The sequence below is a fragment of the Macaca fascicularis genome, chromosome 12 (assembly GCF_037993035.2).
Source record: "Macaca fascicularis isolate 582-1 chromosome 12, T2T-MFA8v1.1".
NCBI lineage: Eukaryota > Metazoa > Chordata > Mammalia > Primates > Cercopithecidae > Macaca > Macaca fascicularis.
Window position 1 is genome coordinate 86,737,052 of NC_088386.1, and position 18,215 is coordinate 86,755,266.

The window sequence follows — 18,215 nt, forward strand, 5'->3', positions numbered from 1 at the left end:
CCATCTCTACTATTGAACATTCCCTCTTACTGATTTAAAAGTTATATACAGTTTGGAAAATCTTCATTTCCCCAAACAGAATGATTTTAAGTCTTCAAAACAAGATAATTTCTGGCTTTAAAAATTCTAGCATAGTTTTTTTCCAATGAAATTTAGACAAGTTGTTCCTTATTTTAATATTTGAAAATTGGTCCTTTCGAGTTACCAAATGTTAATAAAAGCAATCTATATATGCATAAGTATACAGATACAAGTCTTAGTGTCACAATGAATCTGTTCAAAAAGAATGCAAGACCTCCTTCTGGTTTAACATCGTAGGTGGAGTATACGTATTTTCCTCTGTTCCCTCCAGACACTCCAATAAGGTAATAACTGGAGTTTTATTCACTTTCCAATAAAGTAAAACTGTAATCTAGATCCCTGAGTGAAAAGTAGGGGAGTGTAGAGTGAGGGTAGAAGAAAGAACCCAGGGGTTGAAAGCACTGAGCACCCTGAGGCTGCAGAAAAGAAGACTGCAGACCAGGATGTGCTGTAAGAGCCCCAGCTCAGGCAGTGAAGTCTCCACCCCTCCAGACCTGGGCACAGGAGGGAGGTTTGCTCTTTGGAGCAGATGAGTCAGAGTAATTAGAGAGGCTCTCTACATTCTGGGAACAAGGTCAAGCTGCAGTCAGGGGTTAGGTGCTGTGTGTGCTAAAGAGAGGAAGGTCCTGTGAAAATGTACAGTGAAGCCCATGTTTGCCCCTTCTCCAACACCTAGAGCCAGGCCTAAAAGCTCCTGGAAAGGTATCTGGGAAGTTTGCCAGACCAAGGGAGGTAACATACAGATGCTGCCTTCTACACCCACCACCGTCCCCCAACAACCCATTGAAACAGCCAGATTCTAATAATCACCCTAAGTCTACAGTTCTCAACACGCACATAGAGTTTTCAGGCAGTTTTTCAGTGCCCTTCTCTTAATGATTAACAGCAAGCTAATGATCATCAGGCATTTGACAAACCCTCTCACATGAAATGAAAATGCAAAAACAAAAAACTCAGAGGAAAAGCAAAATGTAAAAAAAAAAAAAAAAAAAAAAAAAAAAAAAAAAAAAAGCAGAAGAGTAAAAAAACAGTGAAAAAAGTCTACTGTATTCAGCTCAGTTTATTCAATAAATATATGGCATGTTGAAGGGGCCTCAACCATTTGTAATGAGAAGATAATGCTTAGATACTGATTTGAACAAACCAACTGTCAAAAGGCCTTTTTTGAGACAATGGAGGAATTTAAACAAAAAATAGGATTTTATTAAGTCAGGATTTAAAAAATGTTATTTTGTTTTTTGCGATAAGGGTAGTGTGGTTAGGTTTAAACATTTCTTATATTCTAAAGATTCCTGCTGAAGTATCTACATTATACTGTACTATCTAGAATTTGAGAACTCCAGGAAAAATGTATGTATTGTTGAAGTTAGGTGATGCTTAAATCCATTCATTGTATTTTCCCTCTATTTCTGTATATATTTGAAAATGTATATTAAAACACCTTTTAAAAACTATATAAAACAAATATTACATCTGTGAAACAATAGAATATTATTGTAAGAAACATTCCGAAAAGAATAAAGAACCACTTAAAAAGAACAAAACCACTTAAAATATAATAAGAGAAATAGACAAGTCAGTAAAAAGATTGGACACAAAGTAGAGGAAATTTCCCAGAATGTAAAACAAACAAAAAAACCCCACAAAGATGTCAAAAATAGAATAGAAAAGATAGCAAATAAAGAATTATACATGAACTGCAACAACAAACTAACACAAGTTCCAGAAAGAGAACAGAGAAAATGGAGCAAAGAAAATATCAAAGACATAAACAAATTGTAACTCTTATACCACTTATGCAATTGCTACAATCACTTTGGAGAACAATTCCTCAGTGTCTAGAAAAGTAGAAGATGCACATTACCTATACATAACAATTCTTGTTGAATCATCTGATTCTGACCCATCTGCTACCAAATACATATAAGTCAAAGATTTTTTACACTCGTATTAAAAAAAGACATGTAGAAGAATGTTAATTGAAGAATGTTTACAGTAGAACTGCTTATAATGATAAAATGATTCATCAATAGGAGAAGAGCTAGCTATACTGTGTATATTTATAGAGCAAAAAGCTATACAGCGTTGGAATAAATGATCCACAGCAACATGAATCAATGTAGGAATGAGTCTCAGAAAATATTTTGTTGAGCAAGAAAAGCAAGTTGTGATAAAATATATATATAAGGATGCCATTTATGTAAAATCCGAATTTATAATACAGAATAATATAAAGTATATAGAAACATATTCATTCATAGAAAAAGTATAAAGGCATTCTTGAAAACAATAAACATCAAAATTCAAGACAATGGTTTTTGGGAGGTGGGTGGGTACAGAGAAGAAACGGATTAAAGGTGGGGGGTGGGGTACCAGGTGTCTTCAACTATATTTGCAAAGTTTGAATTTTTAAGCTGTTTGATGGGTGTTCATGCTATTATTCTTTATGTTTTTACGTGTTTTCAATAGTCTATAAAAATGAAGAATACGACAAAACTTTTCAAACTAAAGGACATGAGTGTTCAAATTGGAAGGACCCATGAATGGCTGGCACAATAAATAAATGAAGAGCCGAACTGAAACTCAATCCTGTAAAATTGCAGGAAACCAGTTTAAAAGTTTCAGGAGTGCAGGAAAAAAAAGGCATTTATAAATGATTAAGAATCAGAATACAAGATAAGTAGAAGACAATGGAATAGTGCTTTAAGAATTCGGAGGAAAAATGATTTCTAACCCAGAATTCTATATCCAGCCAAACTGTCAGTCAACTATGAATGGGAAAAACGTTTTCAGATATGCAAGGCCTCTGGAAATTTGGCTTCTTAGTACTTTTTCTTTGAAAACTACTGAAAGAGTCTCTCTAATAAAAAGGAGACAGTAACCTAAGAAAGAGGAAGACATGAACCCAGCCAGGAGAAGGGGGTGGGACTCCCTAGGATAACGGTGAAAGGGAGTTTCAAAAACAAACAAACAAAACAAAAAACAAAAAGCCACAACCCCACGATTGCACAACAGGATCAGAGGGCAAGTAGCCAGGACTGGAGCCAGAAGATGGAGGGCTCCCAGAGCGATGTTGCCAAGAAAAAAAGAAGAAAGGAACTTATAGATTGACATGTTTGACCAAATTGTAAGGAGTTTTCTTGTTCTGATGAAAAGTTTGGGGCTTAATTAGTGACAGGTACATAAATTAATCAAATCAAAAACTCAGGGAAACTATTAAATCCAGAGAAAACAAAAAGTAATACAAGAATAGAAATACAATCATAGTATGCTATATGGCTTCGCTGTTAACCATTTTTATATAATCATAATAAGGTAAACATTGAATACATTGAGTAAATGAAAATGTATTATATAATGATATTGTGAAGATGGGGGAGAATTTCTATGTATGGAGACCTGTTATAAGAAAGACATAGATTAATCTTGTATAGAAAATCAGAAGTTAGACACATAAAATTAAAAAAAATCAAGAGATATCAGTATTAGCATGATATTTACAGCTCAAAAAATAATCACCTCTGGGTAGGAGTTTGACATAGAAAGAAGCAGGAAATTAAATTAGTCCCTGGTGAAATTTTATAGTAGGTAAAAAAGGACCAGCAGTATTGCCATCACCTAAAAGCTTGTAAGAAAAACAGGAACTCTGACCTCATTCCAGGCTTACTGAATCAGATTCTGCATTTTAACAAGAGTCCTGGGTGAAATTTGAGAGGAATTATTCTCAATGTGTGTATCCTCATTGCGTTTAATCCCAAAAGGGAGATGGAAAATTTGGAGATATAAAGCTTCAACAATTTATAAAATGAGCCCTGGGAACATGTGAACATGTAGGATTATTTACATCAGAAAAGTCAGGGTGGGCAGTTGGAGGTGGCAGGGTCACCTGAAAAGAAAGGAAGGTCAACCTAAGTATGCATTAATAAGTCAGAATTCTGTTTGCATTTGAAATCTGAAGTAATAAAAATAGTCTAATGTGATGATATGAACAAGAATTCTGTGATTATGTGAGAAGACTTCCTTGATAATGAGAATGCTACATTTAGGATTTGTTATTGAGAAGGAAGTAGATCTTTGTGATACTTTACATTGCCTGCAGGTAGTTACATTGACTAGGGTGGAATCACTTCTTACTGGGTTACTAGAAAGTTATGTTTAATCAAAATTCTGCTTAAAAATCCCTAAACCACCCCTAAAAGTACTCCCAGCACGTCAACACATCAAACAGCCAGTTCCTCTTCTCCAGCCCCTTTATGTTAAAATAAGTTGCTCTTTCTTTGGTTGAGCTTGAGACGGACTAGTTGTCTTGAGTGTAGGCACCAAGAAGGTGTATTTTTGAACAATAGAAAATCTCACTGCCCTCTAGGGAGGGGATGCTTACACTATACAAAAACTGAAGAATCTACAACTTCCACTTCCTGTTCACTAATGGGTGCCTTTCACATTATCTCTGAGTTCAATGGTGCAGAACATTTGAGAGGCCTCAGGCAAGTGCACAGGGATCCAATACTGTATGTATAAATATTTAACCATTATCAATCAAGTTAACAAACTGTTAACATATGGTCTAGCCTCCTGCCTTGACATACCCTTCACATAACCTAATTGGCCGGGTTTTAGCTCCTCAAAGTCTTACTGGAACATGGTGGCATGGGTAAAGATAGCACAGCCATCTTGGGCCATTGCCTGTCCCCTTTGCTTCTACCTCTGTGAAGGGCCTTGTATGACCAGTGTGACCTCTAGGTCTCTCCAGTGTCTAGACATGTTTGCACTGATGGTGTCATCTGTGCTTGGGAGAGTAGACCTGGAGAGGCCTAAACAGGCCCTGGAAGTGGGGGCTTCAGGTCTTCTGGGCTGGGAATTCTGGCGTCCTGGATTCTGGGTGAGCACATTGCTTAAACCCACAGAAGACTTTCTTTGTAGGGAGGACTGCAGCTGGAGGATGACTGAAGGAAAACTTTTGGAGCTGAGGTGCTATGATATTGTGATATAATAAGAAATCTATATTTGGTCCCTGCACCTGGTTACTGAGACAGAGCTCCTAAGACCTTTCTAGATGGAGATGTTAGGTGAGTCTTCTGTTCTAAAAATTTGGTCTTTGACCCTGGTTCCTGACACAGGTTCCTAAGATCTTTGTAATTTCCTTAGTGATAGGATTGTCTGACACAGAGCTCCTAAATTTCTGGAATTTTCTGGCATTTTCTATTCTAATGAAGTGTCTCTTGGTGGGCTTCTAAATAGCCTCAGGATGAGGCTTGGTTGCTAGGGGAACCAATCATGTGATTAGAGAGTTGAAACTTCTACCCCACTCCCTGACCTCTGGGAAGGGGAGAGGGATTGAGAGTTGAATTCATCCACAATGGCAATGGCGATCAACTTTGTGATGAACTATATGTAATGAAGCTTCCATAGAAACCTCAAAGAACAGATTTTGGGAAGCTTCTAGGTTGCTGAAGACATGGAGGTGCTAGGAGGGTGGCACACCTGGACAGGGCATGGGAGCTCCACACCCCTTCTCCATGCCTTGCCCTGTGCATCTCTTCCATTTGGCTGTTCATCTGTATTCTGTGTAATATCCTTGATAGTAAACCAGTAAATATAAGTAAAATGTTCCCCTGAGTTTTGTGAACTGCTTTAGCAAACTCATTGAACCTGAGGAGGGAATTGTGGGAACCCTCAATTTATTGCTGGCTGGTCAGAAGTGCAGATCACAACCTGGGACTTGCGATGGGCATCTGAATCGGGGGCAGTCTTGTGGGACTAAGCCCTTAGCCTGTGGGTCAAGGTAAAGAGTGTTAGAATTGGGTTAAATTGTAGGACACCCAGTTTGCGTCTGCTGGAGAACTGGTTGTTAGTGGAGAGAAACTCCCACACACATTTAGGTGACCAGAAGGGAGGCATGGAAAGTAAGAGTAGAAAAAAGTTTAGTGTTTTCCTCTTAGAGGTCCCATTGCTCTCACATTCCAGCCTCTATAGTTTAATTTCTCTTTTTCTTTTTGAGACAGTTTCGCTCTGTCACCCAGGCTAGAGTGCAGTGGCATGAACTTGGCTCACTGCAACCTCCACCTCCCAGGTTCAAGCGATTCTCCTGCCTCAGCCTCCTGAGTAGCTGGGACTACAGGCATATGCCATTATGCCCAGCTATTTTTTGTATTTTTAGTAGGGACAGGGTTTCACCATATTGGCCAGGCTGGTCTTGAACTACTGAGCTCAAGTGATCTGCCCATTTCAGCCTCCCAAAATGCTGGGATTACAGGCATGAGCCACCACGCCTGGCCTATATAGTTTAATTTCTATGAATAAATATACATATGATCATTCAGTACGGATAGTTTCCTTAGCTCTTTGAGTTATGGAACCTGTGTGTTCACCACCAAATATCAGGGTCTTAAAAGTGTGAGAAACCAGGATTCCACAGACAGAGCAATGACACTCAGTGTCGTCCATTAGCTTTGGAAACAGTCTTTACGCTTTATACAGTACTCTACTGAACTGAAATGTGGGTGGTGAGAGGGTGATTATTTTCTCAGTAATTCGAAGCAGTTTCTAATGTTTACTTTAAATCCCTGATGGAATCGTGAGGCACATTTAGAACAAAATCCAGCAAGGAAGCTGACATACTATATGCAAGACTGGAGGAAAGACGCTGTGACCAAAGAAAGTATTATTAATTTTCACAGCTTGCATGACTGTCATAATCTTCATTATTTCATCAGTGTAGTCTAAGCTAGAGACACTATTCAGTCTCTCATTCGCAGGTTCCATTCCTCACAGAATGGAAAAACATCATATATAAGATGCATTAGGGCCTGGCGCGGTGGCTCATGCCTGTAATCCCAGCACTTTGGGAGGTCAAGGTGGGCAGATGATCTGAGGTCAGCAGTTCAAGACCAGCCTGGCCAACATGGTGAAACACCGTCTCTACTAAAAAAAAATGCAAACAATTAGCTGGGCATGGTGGCGTGTGCTTGTAATCCCAGCTACTCAGGCGGCTGACACAGGAGAATTGCTTGAACCTTGGAGGAGGAGGTTGCAGTGAGCCGAGATCGCGCCACTGCACTCCAGCCTGGGCAACAAGAGTGAGAAACTCCATCTCAAAAAAAAAAAAAAAAAAAAAAAAAGATGCACCATTAATGTTTGTATCAAAGCCATCCTAATCATCCAAGATGATTACAGATACAAAATATCCATATTGATATTTACATTATATGGTATATTACATTATATGGCACTGAATATAATAGCTGGATTGACTGTATTGTACTTCTAAAGAAAAATACCCATTGGAAAATCCGCTAAGAAACTAGAAAACTGGACAACCCACTTAACCAGGGCTCCACTTGGAAAAAAAAAGTACAATGAAAGGTAGGTCTAGATGTCACCATATTCTTCTCTGTTTCTTCTGCTTAGTGTCTAATAATATACCTTGGAAACCTAGAATGTATTAATAAATTGTAATAGTTTTTTTTGTTTTTTGTTTTGAGACGGAGTCTTGCTCTGTCACTCAGGCTGGAGTGCAGTGGCGCGATTTCAGCTCACTGCAAGCTCCGCCTCCTGAGTTCACGCCATTCTCCTGCCTTAGCCTCCCAAGTAGCTGGGACCACAGGCGCCCACCACCACACCCGACTAATTTTTTGTATTTTTTAGTAGAGACGGGATTCAACCTGTTAGCCAGGATGGTCTCGATCTTCTGACCTTGTGATCCGCCTGCCTCGGCCTCCCAAAGTGCTGGAATTACAGGCATGAGCCAACACGCCCGGCCAACAAATGATAATAGCTTTTAACTTGACAGAAACCTCTGCTAAGAAAAATATGACTGGGATAAACGGTGATTTTCATCCAAATTTCTTGCTTATCTCTTAACACTCCATAATTTGTTGTAATGCCCCCTATGGAAAACTATGTGGAATAGAAACAATTAAAATAACCCTTTCATTTAGTGAATATTTATTGAGCACCTATTATGTGCTAGACACTGGGTTAGATCATGGGAAACAATGAGAAGAGAGGGAAACAGTGGTCCAGTCACATAAGAGATAGCTTTTAATCACAGAATCACAGAATCAGAAGACAGGAATGTAAAATGACAACACTGCTTAGCTCATAAAGCCCTCTGCTGCATTCTACAAAGTCTAAGGTTTTAGTAATATTTTTGTACAATTTCTCCCTCAAAAAAGTGTTGCAACTCTTCAAATTAGTTCAGTGAGAAATCAACTTGCTATGCAAATGCCTGGGCTAGCTGGTGTGTGAGTAGCGTGTCTGTGTTTGAGAACACTGAATCTTGAAAGAACATCTGTTTGGCTATTTTGTTAAATGAAACTCAAGTCACCCAGGCTTTACTAATAGCTTCATTGTGCTTCATGACTTTCCACCACATAAACAAAATTACCTAACACCTCAGTCTGTGGCTAAAACTGTCATTTATCGGTTAAAGCCCACTGACAAAGAGCAAACTGGAGAGAGTGCAATTCCAGCTTCTCTAGTCAAACAGTTTTCACATTTCAATAATCACTCTCTAGCTGGCTCCCGGCTAGATAAGGACCTCCAGGGAAAGGCTGCTTCCTGTGAATGTTTATTTTACAGGGACAGACTGATGGCCTCAAAGTCTGGCCACTTTCTAGGTGATGAAATCGTTTATTCACGTTGACTCTTCCCAGGAGAGAACATAGTTGAGAGAAAGGGAGTGATTGCTGAAGTTGATTTTATGATAGCGTGTCTACAGATTCCTCAAGCAATGTTGTGAAATTCCAAAGCAAATTCTTAAAATTAAATTCATTTTGAAAAATCTAAAGCTCCTACCCTATGTTGCATTTCTGAGGATTAAAGAATCTTAGTCAAAGGAACTTCAGAGATTGTCTAGTCCAATGAGTCCAAATTTTTTTTTTTTGACCTTGGTACATATTCTTGAAAGCAAACTTCCCACCAGAGTTTCCATCTGTAAATCCATAAAATAAAGCTGCCTTGATAGAAACAGGTGTGAGGGAGCCAGAGCGCCACATTTCCCCAACCCCAAGGGTGAATGGGGTTCCTGAGGTACCTCTTTGGCATCTTTGGGTTTTCGAAGAGAATGGGTCTTGTACAACTTCCTCCTTTCACCCAATCCTAAAGCCAGGAGCCCCTGTGCGTCCTGACAGGTCAGCTTTTCTTGGGTAATCTCAAACAGTCACAGGCTGCTGCAATTCTAGGGAGGTTTGGAATGGCAACTTAGGGAAACTATAATTGATGACATCTTTGTCCGTTGTCAATCATTTAATAACTATCTGATACAAACTCTTACGACCACAAAACTAGAATGGAGGGACCCAAAATTGTGTGTGTGTGTGTGTGTGTGTGTGTGTGTGTGTGTGTGTGATGGAGGTGAAGGGCATTGGAGTGGTAGCAGGAGTCCCAGACATGAAATCCCATAAAGGGGCATACACAAATGGTGACGTGAGGTTTCAGGGACCTGGACGTGGAAGAGGGAAGTGCCCAGAGTCTCCTGAAAGGGACCACATCTCCAGCAGAGCACTTGGCAGGTAAGCAGAGAAGGAGAAATATCGGCAGTTGTCTGAAGTCAGGTACCACGTTTTAGAGCCCAGTTTTCCCATTTGTGTAGACACCTGCTCCCTCCAGAGGAGGCTAATCTGTAAATGCCATCACCAACATCTACACAGCCCACTACCACTGACTCACACACAGCTCATTCAGGCCTCATAACAACCCTTAGAAGTGTAGGTTAACATTAGCACCATTTTGTAGAAAAGGAAACTGGTAGTTAGAGAGGTTAAGTGGCTTGTGCAAGCTCAGATTGCCCGAAGAGGCAGAAACCAACACTGCTATCTTCACTATCCCACCGAGGCACGACACAAGTGCAAAAGGAGACACAGTAGACGAGAGAGGTCAACAACATTTTCTGAGGAAGCATTATTTTAAATTATGGTGTGAGACAGCCATGATTTCTGAGCAGGTGGGTGAGGTGCAGACACTCTGTGAGATAGATAGGGTGAGGTGACGGGGCAGGAGGAGTGCCAACCAGCTCGCCTCTCCCAGGGAAGGTTTTGCGACCCACAGGCAGCATAGCAGAGGGGCCAGGAGCAGGGACACCGGATCAGACTGCCACGGTTTTATCTTGGCCCTGCCATCAACTGCCCCCACAATCTTGAGTAAGCTGTGTGACTACTCTGTGCCTCAGTTTCCATAACTGAAATAAGTATGAAGCTAATAGTACCTACTTCAAAATCTTATTGTAAGAGTTACAGAAATCAGTATTAGTGAAGCTCTTAGTGTCCAGTATATAGTAAATGCCACACCAGGATTGTTGAAGACATTCTTAGCAGGCGGTGAACTCCTGCTACAGGTGCTCACAGATAAGCAATAGCAACTTTTTGAAACTTGAAAACGAGGTTACGATATCCTAGCTTCCTGTTTTCCTGAAATTTGTGACCACCATCCCTGGCCTCATGACTTTATGAACTTCACTTTATTGCCCATTCTTTCCTCACTCTTTCCTAACCTTCGCGTGATCATCCTTACTGAATGGCCAAGCCCCCGATTCCCGGCTTATCTTCCTTCATGTATTTTGTGACTAGTCAACAGTTAATGCCGCACATAAGATAACGGTTCAATCCGTGGCTTGTTTTAAATGTACCTAGGAGTCATACTAAAATTCTACCAACAGGTGGAGCTCAAAGAATAGCTTAAAATAAAATTAACCCGATTCAGCAAACCTGAAAAAAAAGGGAAGAAACAAAATCATTCTGATATGACTGTATGATTTTGCTATTCATCAGAAAATAAGAGGAAATAAATTGAAGGCAATATAACTAGACAGTGTTAACAAGACAGTGGTTGGTTTTTCTACAGTGGAAGATGATTTACTTAGATTTCTGTCTCTAGGGAAATTCAAGGGAAGATTTTCATTTTACATTCATAAAGATCACAGTATACTACAAGAGTTGAGCTATTTGGATTTATTCGATTTGCTTTACTTAAGAAAAGTTCAGGATAATGATGCTTAGTCTGTTCAGATTCATAAATAATACTCAGGGATGTCAAGTTGAATGAAATGTTGCAACTCTGGCCAGAATTCCAAGGAGATGTGTGAAATGAGCTTTCATTTAAAGTGTGCCAATGCTTAATTAGGAAGTTTAGAAAACCTTTATGGGTTTCTATAAGCCGGGAAGAATGTCTCCCACTCATTTGTTTTACTAGAAGCTCCTTAAACCCAAAATCTCTGCTCTTGTGATTTGACTGCAGAGACCTGCTTAGGGAGCTCTGCCCTGAACAGCAATTCTACCCTGGAAGACTGAGCTTGTCTTCACTGAGGCTATGATGTTTGGCAAATGATCTTTAAGACACAATTAAGGGAATGAAGAATTCTTGGAGGGCAAAATGGTAGGGCATTAAATCTTTTGTGACGGATCTTTATGGTTTTGTGGGGTGTGATAAATTGGATATCATTGGATACTGGATTTATAAAGTGCTTTTCCTCCAAACAATTCAAAGATCTTTTTCATAGGAGCTGTGATTATAAAACCAAGAGCTTGGATCCATATGAACCACCTCAGAAATAAACCTCACTGCTTCAAAATCGCATCACGTAGGTGGTTTGACACCTGCAGCACCTCTGAGCAGGGCTGTTGAGCATGACTATCCTGATCTCTTAGGGGGAAAAAAATGCACTATTTCTTCATCAGATCATTTGCCAGACATCACATTTTCAGGCCCTGGCAGAGCAGGTACTCAAACCCAGGTTTTCTAGTTCCAAATATATAGGTCATTGACTTATGCCTTAGTTTTGAGGTCAACTCAATAGATGTTCTCCAAGGTCATGTCCCGTTCATGATTTGACCACTCTATCGTCAACTAACTCAAATGTGAGTACTCAGACTGCATCAGTTTGTTCTTTCATTCAATTTGTCTAGTGAAATGCAAACATTAGAGAGCGAGGTAATTGGTATCTCAAAATAATAGGGTTGTCTTTTGCCCCACATATCATAATTTTTCAGCCTGACTTCACATATGTGAGAAAATGAGTGAATGAAAATGAAGAATGACAAAGATATTTTTAAATAATGGACTGACTAAAGAAACTATGGCATACCTATAAAATGTAATGTAATGTAAGCAATTTAAATCATGTTCTCCAAGAGTATTCAAAATTATGGAAAACTGTTCTCCAGGCTGGGCACGGTGGCTTACGCCTACAATCCCAGCACTTTGGGAGGCTAAGGTGGGTGGATCACTTGAGCCAAGGGGTTCAAGACTAGCCTGGGAAACATGGTGGGACTCTGTCTCTACAAAAAATACAAAAACTAGCCAGGTATGGTGGCACACGCCTATAGTCCCAGCTACTCGCAAGGCTGAGGTAGGAGGTTCACTTGAGCCTGAGAGGCAGAGGCTGCAGTGAACTAAGATCTCACCACTGCACTCCAGCCTGGGCAACAAGTAAGACCCTTCTCAAAAAAAAAAAAAAAAAAAAAAAAAAAGATACTTTGCTATGTGAAAAAAAGCAGGCTATGAAGCAATGAGTATCATATATTTTTAAAGTAATATATACATAAATAAAAGACTAGAATTAATATATACATAAATAAAAGACTAGAATGATGTATACTCAGATGTTAATAGTTATTTTCTTTGGAGGGTGTTATTATATGTTATTTTTATTTTCTCTTTTTAAAAAACTTCCTCATATTGTCTGCAATTATCAAGTTTTACATCTATAATCAGAAAAACATGAATTTGATTTTATATGAAGTCAAGCAGTTTAAAAGCTTTGTAAAAATAAGATATTATAAGATCTATTCCCAGAAAAATTCTGTAGGAGAAAACATTTCCTACCTCATTTCCTTTACCTCCAGCACTGGACTTCATTTCCTTTGGTTGCTTTGTAAAAGAAAACAACAATATTTAGATGAAAAAGCATTATCAGCTACATATTAAGTTGGTCATACCTGTTGCAGTCATTTTCTTGGCCACATTTTGACTTCTAGAACAGCAACGTATTTTCAAACTCATTGAAACCTGACACAACTGCCCAGATTTGACAGAGAAGAGCTTCCTGTCTCACCCCATGGGATGCCACTTTAGAAACTTGAGTTGGCATATCAATAAGACTTTAGCTTTCAGCCAACATTTTGAAAAAATGAAATCATGCTGGGAACTTGCAGAATCCATACAGCACTCCTTTGCACCTGGAAAGCATCATTTTAGCTAAGCTGTAGGTGATGACTCCCAATCCCTGAGAAACCAAGTCTAACGGAGAAGACTAGAAAAATAAACTATAGGGCAGTGTGTACCATATAGCATAGTAAGCTATTAAATGACATTACAGGGGAAGAAGACTTACTGACACAAAATAAATGTGCATTGATACAGATTACTGAATGAAAAAAAGAGGCAGAAAACAAATTATGTAGTGTGTATTATTTGATCCCACTTTAAAAATACATACATATAAATATTTTAGAAAAAATAATGAAATTGTAAAACTGAAGATGTTAATAGCATTGCAAGGTGGTGGAGTTATAGGTGACAATTTTTTAAATTTTGATTTTGTTTTTTTTTTCTTTTGAGAGGGAGTCTCTCACTATCATCCAGGCTGGAGTGCAGTGGTGCAATCTCGGCTCACTGCAAGCTCTGCCTCCCGGGTTCATGCCATTCTCCTGCCTCAGTCTCCCAAGTAGCTGGGACTACAGGCGCCCACAACCGCGCCTGGCTAATTTTTTTTTTTTTTTGTATTTTTAGTAGAGACGGGGTTTCACCGTGTTAGCCAGGATGGTTTCAGTCTCCTGAACTCGTGATCCGCCCACCTCAGCCTCCCAAAGTGCTGGGATCACAGGCGTAAGTCACCGCGCTAGGCCAATTTTCTGTATTTTTGGTAGAGACGGGGTTTCACTGTGTTAGCCAGGATGGTCTCAATCTCCTGACCTTGTGATCCACCTGCCTCAGTGTGAGCCAAAGCGCCCGGCCAATTTTTATTTTCTATATTTATTTTTGTATTAAAAAGCAATTAAAGTTATTATGCATAAGATAACCAATGTGAAAATGCTCTGCAAGAGCAAAAGAGCACCGTAAAAACTGAGGTTTTGTTATTTTATATATTGTACCCGCTGAAATAAAGACCTAATTTTTGGTGTGTTTCTTGTCCTTCCTTTTCCATGTGACTTTTTTGGGAGACAGACGTTTCTAAGTTAAGGGCTCTTCCTACTTTACTTATTACTAAACCTGGCCCCTTGTTGAAAGTTCCTGGAGGGTAGGACTTGAGCCTAACAAAAAAGAGTGCTAGTTACAAGGGTGTCTATAATACATTATTCTTTATTACATTTTATTTACTTGGCGGTTCACACAGGAAGGATTCAATTTAAAAAAAAAAACATACTCCTCAATACTAAAAACCAAACAAAAACAAAAACAGAAATCAGAATAAATTTCTATATGCAGATATCTTTCTGTTAACCTACATTTTGTCTTTGAGAAAGTAGACTTTTTGAGGCATATTCGGTGGTGCCCAGACATTCAGTGAGGCAATTGCTAAATGTTAATAAGCAGAAGGAGGAACATGGTTTCTGGCGAGAAAAATAGGTCTTTGGGGATCTAAGAACTATGCAAAGAATCAGAAAGAAGGCAGAAAGATAACTCTAGGTCAAGAGGAAGTGGTAAGAGCAAGAAGCAACAGGATGAGGCTGGGTCAGAGCTTTCTAGACATGCCAAGGTGAACTGTGTACAGCTGCTATACCCGGGAACATCCTATTTCCCCAAGCTAGCCTCCTAAAATGAAAGCGCTTTTAGCCAGACGTGGTCATTAGAGATGTAAAAATGAAACCAGGAATGCCTATCCATTATTGCATGTATGTGTGTGTGCCTTTGTACTTTTGTATTTGTATATCATAATTGTATACATTTTTGTGGTACACATGATATTTTGATACATGTATACAGTATGTAATGATCAAATCAGGGTAATTGGGATATCTATAACCTAATTTATCTTTTCTTTGTGGTAGGGCCATTACAATTCTTCTCTTCCTGCTATTTGAAAATATACAATAAATTATTGTTCCCTTCTATATTATTATTATTTTTTTTTTGGAGACTGAGTCTTGCTCTGTCATACAGGCTGGAATGCAGTGGCGCAATCTCAGGTCATTGCAAACTCCGCCTCCTGGGTTCAAGTGATTCTCCTGCCTCAGCCTCCTGAGTAGCTGGGATTACAGGCGGTTGCCACCACGCTGGGCTAATATTTGTATTTTTAGTTGAGACGGGGTTTCACCATGTTGGCCATGCTGGTCTCGAACTCCTGACCACAGGTGATCCGCCCGCCTCAGCCTCCCACAGTGCTGGGATTACAGGGGCGTGAGCCACCGTGCCCAGCCCCTTCTACACTATTAAAAATCATAATTTATTCCTTCTAACTGTATCTTTGTATCCATTAACCATCTTTCTCTTATTCTTCCGCCCTGCTTCCTTTCCTAGCCTCTGGTAACCACCATCCAACTGTCTGCCTCCAAGAGATCTACTTTTTTAGTTCCCACATGACTGAGAACATGCAATATTTATCTTTCCGTGCCTGACTTATTTCATAATGACCTCCAGTTCCATCCATGTTGCTGCATATGACACAATTTCATTCTTTCAATGGTTGAATAATATTCCATTGTGTAACACCTCTCTATTTTAAGACAGATTATCTCTGTCCTTATCAGCAAAATCTACTGACCAACTACTATGTATACTTAGGTACTCTGTCTTCAATGTTTAGAACTCAGACCTTCTAAGTTAAGGTTCAGTGCTCTTTCTACCATTTTAATTCTTCACTGATGGCATGTTTTATTTCTCAATATGGTTCCTAATTTCTTTTCTTTTTTTCTTTTTTTGAGACAGAGTCTTGCACTGTCGCCTGGGCTGGAGTGCAATGGCACGATCTCAGCTCACTGCAACCTCCGTCTCCCGAGTTGAAGCGATTCTCCTGCCTCAACCTCCAGAGTAGCTGGGATTACAGGTGCCTACCACCACGCCTGGCTAACTTTGTATTTTTAATAGAGACAGGGTTTCGCTCTGTTGGCCAGGCTGGTTAGAACTCCTGACCTCGTGATCCGCTCGCCTTGGCCTCCCAAAATGCTGGGATTACAGGCATGCGCCACCGTGCCCGGCCAGTTCCTAATTTCAAATAAGAAATGTTTAAGCACAAAATATACTGAATTATAAGGCCTATTAGTAAAGAGGTCTCTGATTTTCGGGAAAAAAACCTGTGTAACTTTACTGCCAAACTTACCAAATGTCGAAATTCTACCGAGAGACTCCCATTGGAAGATTCTTCAATAGACATGGCTTTGACATTAGTTCCACAAAGTACAAATCTTCGGTTGCTAGAGAGGAAATCTTAGCTATTTACATGGTCTCAGGTAAAATATATTTACAAGAGCAGCAAGAAAGATTCCACAAAGTAAATGTCTTACCTTAGAGTGGAAACATTCCTGTAAAACCAAGAAAATTCTTTAAAATAAGCTATTTAATAGATCTAGGAATAACTTTCTATACTTTATTTTATTTATTTATTTATTTATTTATTTTGAGACAGAGTCTTGCTCTGTCGCCTAGGCTGGAGTGCAGTGGTACAACCTTGGCTCACTACAACCTCAGCCCCCTGGGTTCAAGCGATTCTCCTGCCTCAGCCTCCTGAGTAGCTGGGATTACAGTCGTGAGCCACTGCACCTGGTCTCTACGATACTTTAAAGGATAGTATATAAAATTGATTTCAAGTTTTTATAGTAAAATTTTAAATTTAAGATAACCATTGAGTTTTGTTAAATGTTTGAACTTCAAAGTCAAATATTTGAAGTACATTCATTATATAATGTTAGAGAAGTACATTTAAAAGTTCAAAATTATTCTATAAAATAAGGGCCATTCATTTTTAAAAGTCTTACATTTTGAATTACAATTCAAAATGAAATTAGAAAACTTACTTGTCAATTGATGCTTTAACCTTTACCTGATAGTTTAGTTCTGGCAATTTTATTAATAGCCTGGAAAGAGACATCAATAAAAAAAAAATCAAAGATAAAAATCAAAAGTGTTTAAAAACCCTTTTTTATATTTAAACATTCAAATATACTTATGAAATATGCATATAAATAAACCTTACATAATCTACAGTTTGTGTTTTAAAAATGTACAATGCCTTTTTAGTTTGCTATGTTACTAATGTTGACATCAGTCACTTAATAGCATTATTGACAAACACTTGGAACTGTTTCCATATTGCTTCAGTTGATGTTTGCTGGATAATACATTGGCGAGGTCAGAAAAAAGCTATATATTTTGGTTAAAGCCCAAATGTAGGTTAGATGTATAGATATAAAAAATTGTTGTATGGCTTCATTTTATCCTCATATTACAAAAAAAAAAAACCCAACTTTGTAAGCTTTAATGATAAGTGTTTTATGGTGAACATACTGAGACAGAACTCTAGTAAAATATGGAAAATCACAACTCAAATACATTTGAAATCTTTCAAAACACTATATTTAAGTAACAGCAAAAATGTTCATAAAAAACCCAAACTTCAAATGAACAAGTAATTGAAGTTCAGTGTAAAAATTCCTTTAATTCCTTCTGGTGTCAGCCCATCCTTTATTCTTTTGCTTTCTCCAGCTCCTCAGATTTCTGTCCTGTGATGTAACCTACCTGTGGGTTCAGTGCAGTTTCAGAGATAGTCATTCGATCCCTCACATATTCATTCATTTACTCATGCCCTCATCCTAAACTTTGCTCATTCACTCAGCATGCATTGAGCTCCTAATATTTACCCAGTATACCCTTAGGTACCAGAGAACTGATGTAGCAGAGACTGCAGAAGGGAGAAAAGTGGACGTGGCTCTATGTAAAAGGAGGGAGTCCAGGCACACAAATGGAATATAGAGAATATGGTGACAAGCAACTCACTGGCATTAGAGAAATGAAATCATAGCTCATGGGCAGCCCAAACAAAAGGGTGGGTAGAATGTTGCAAAGGCTCTTTAAAAGTCCTGTATGAGGCACAAGATTGGTTTAGGGTTTGGAGTATGTTGAGTATGCAGTGATTGGTAGTGAATGGTGAGAAGGGGGCATAGTCACATAAAATAAAGCCAGATGTTTTTCCTCTCCACCTT

At 39.0% G+C, this 18,215-nt stretch overlaps 1 protein-coding gene across 3 annotated transcripts in view; it reads right to left on the reverse strand.

The window, feature by feature from the left end:
* STAT4 (signal transducer and activator of transcription 4) overlaps positions 1–18,215 on the reverse strand; it is a 125,454-nt gene that overhangs the window by 11,611 nt on the left and 95,628 nt on the right. For 2 of the 3 annotated variants that reach the window (XM_015432506.3, XM_045368337.2), the window contains exons 11-14: positions 17,031–17,090; positions 16,521–16,538; positions 16,337–16,430; positions 12,904–12,948 (exon numbers count right to left, since the gene is read on the reverse strand). In XM_015432506.3, coding sequence (XP_015287992.2) covers positions 12,904–12,948; positions 16,337–16,430; positions 16,521–16,538; positions 17,031–17,090 — 217 coding nt within the window. The remainder of the gene's footprint in view (positions 1–12,903; positions 12,949–16,336; positions 16,431–16,520; positions 16,539–17,030; positions 17,091–18,215) is intronic. The other variant, XM_065525786.1, reaches the window with a different exon arrangement.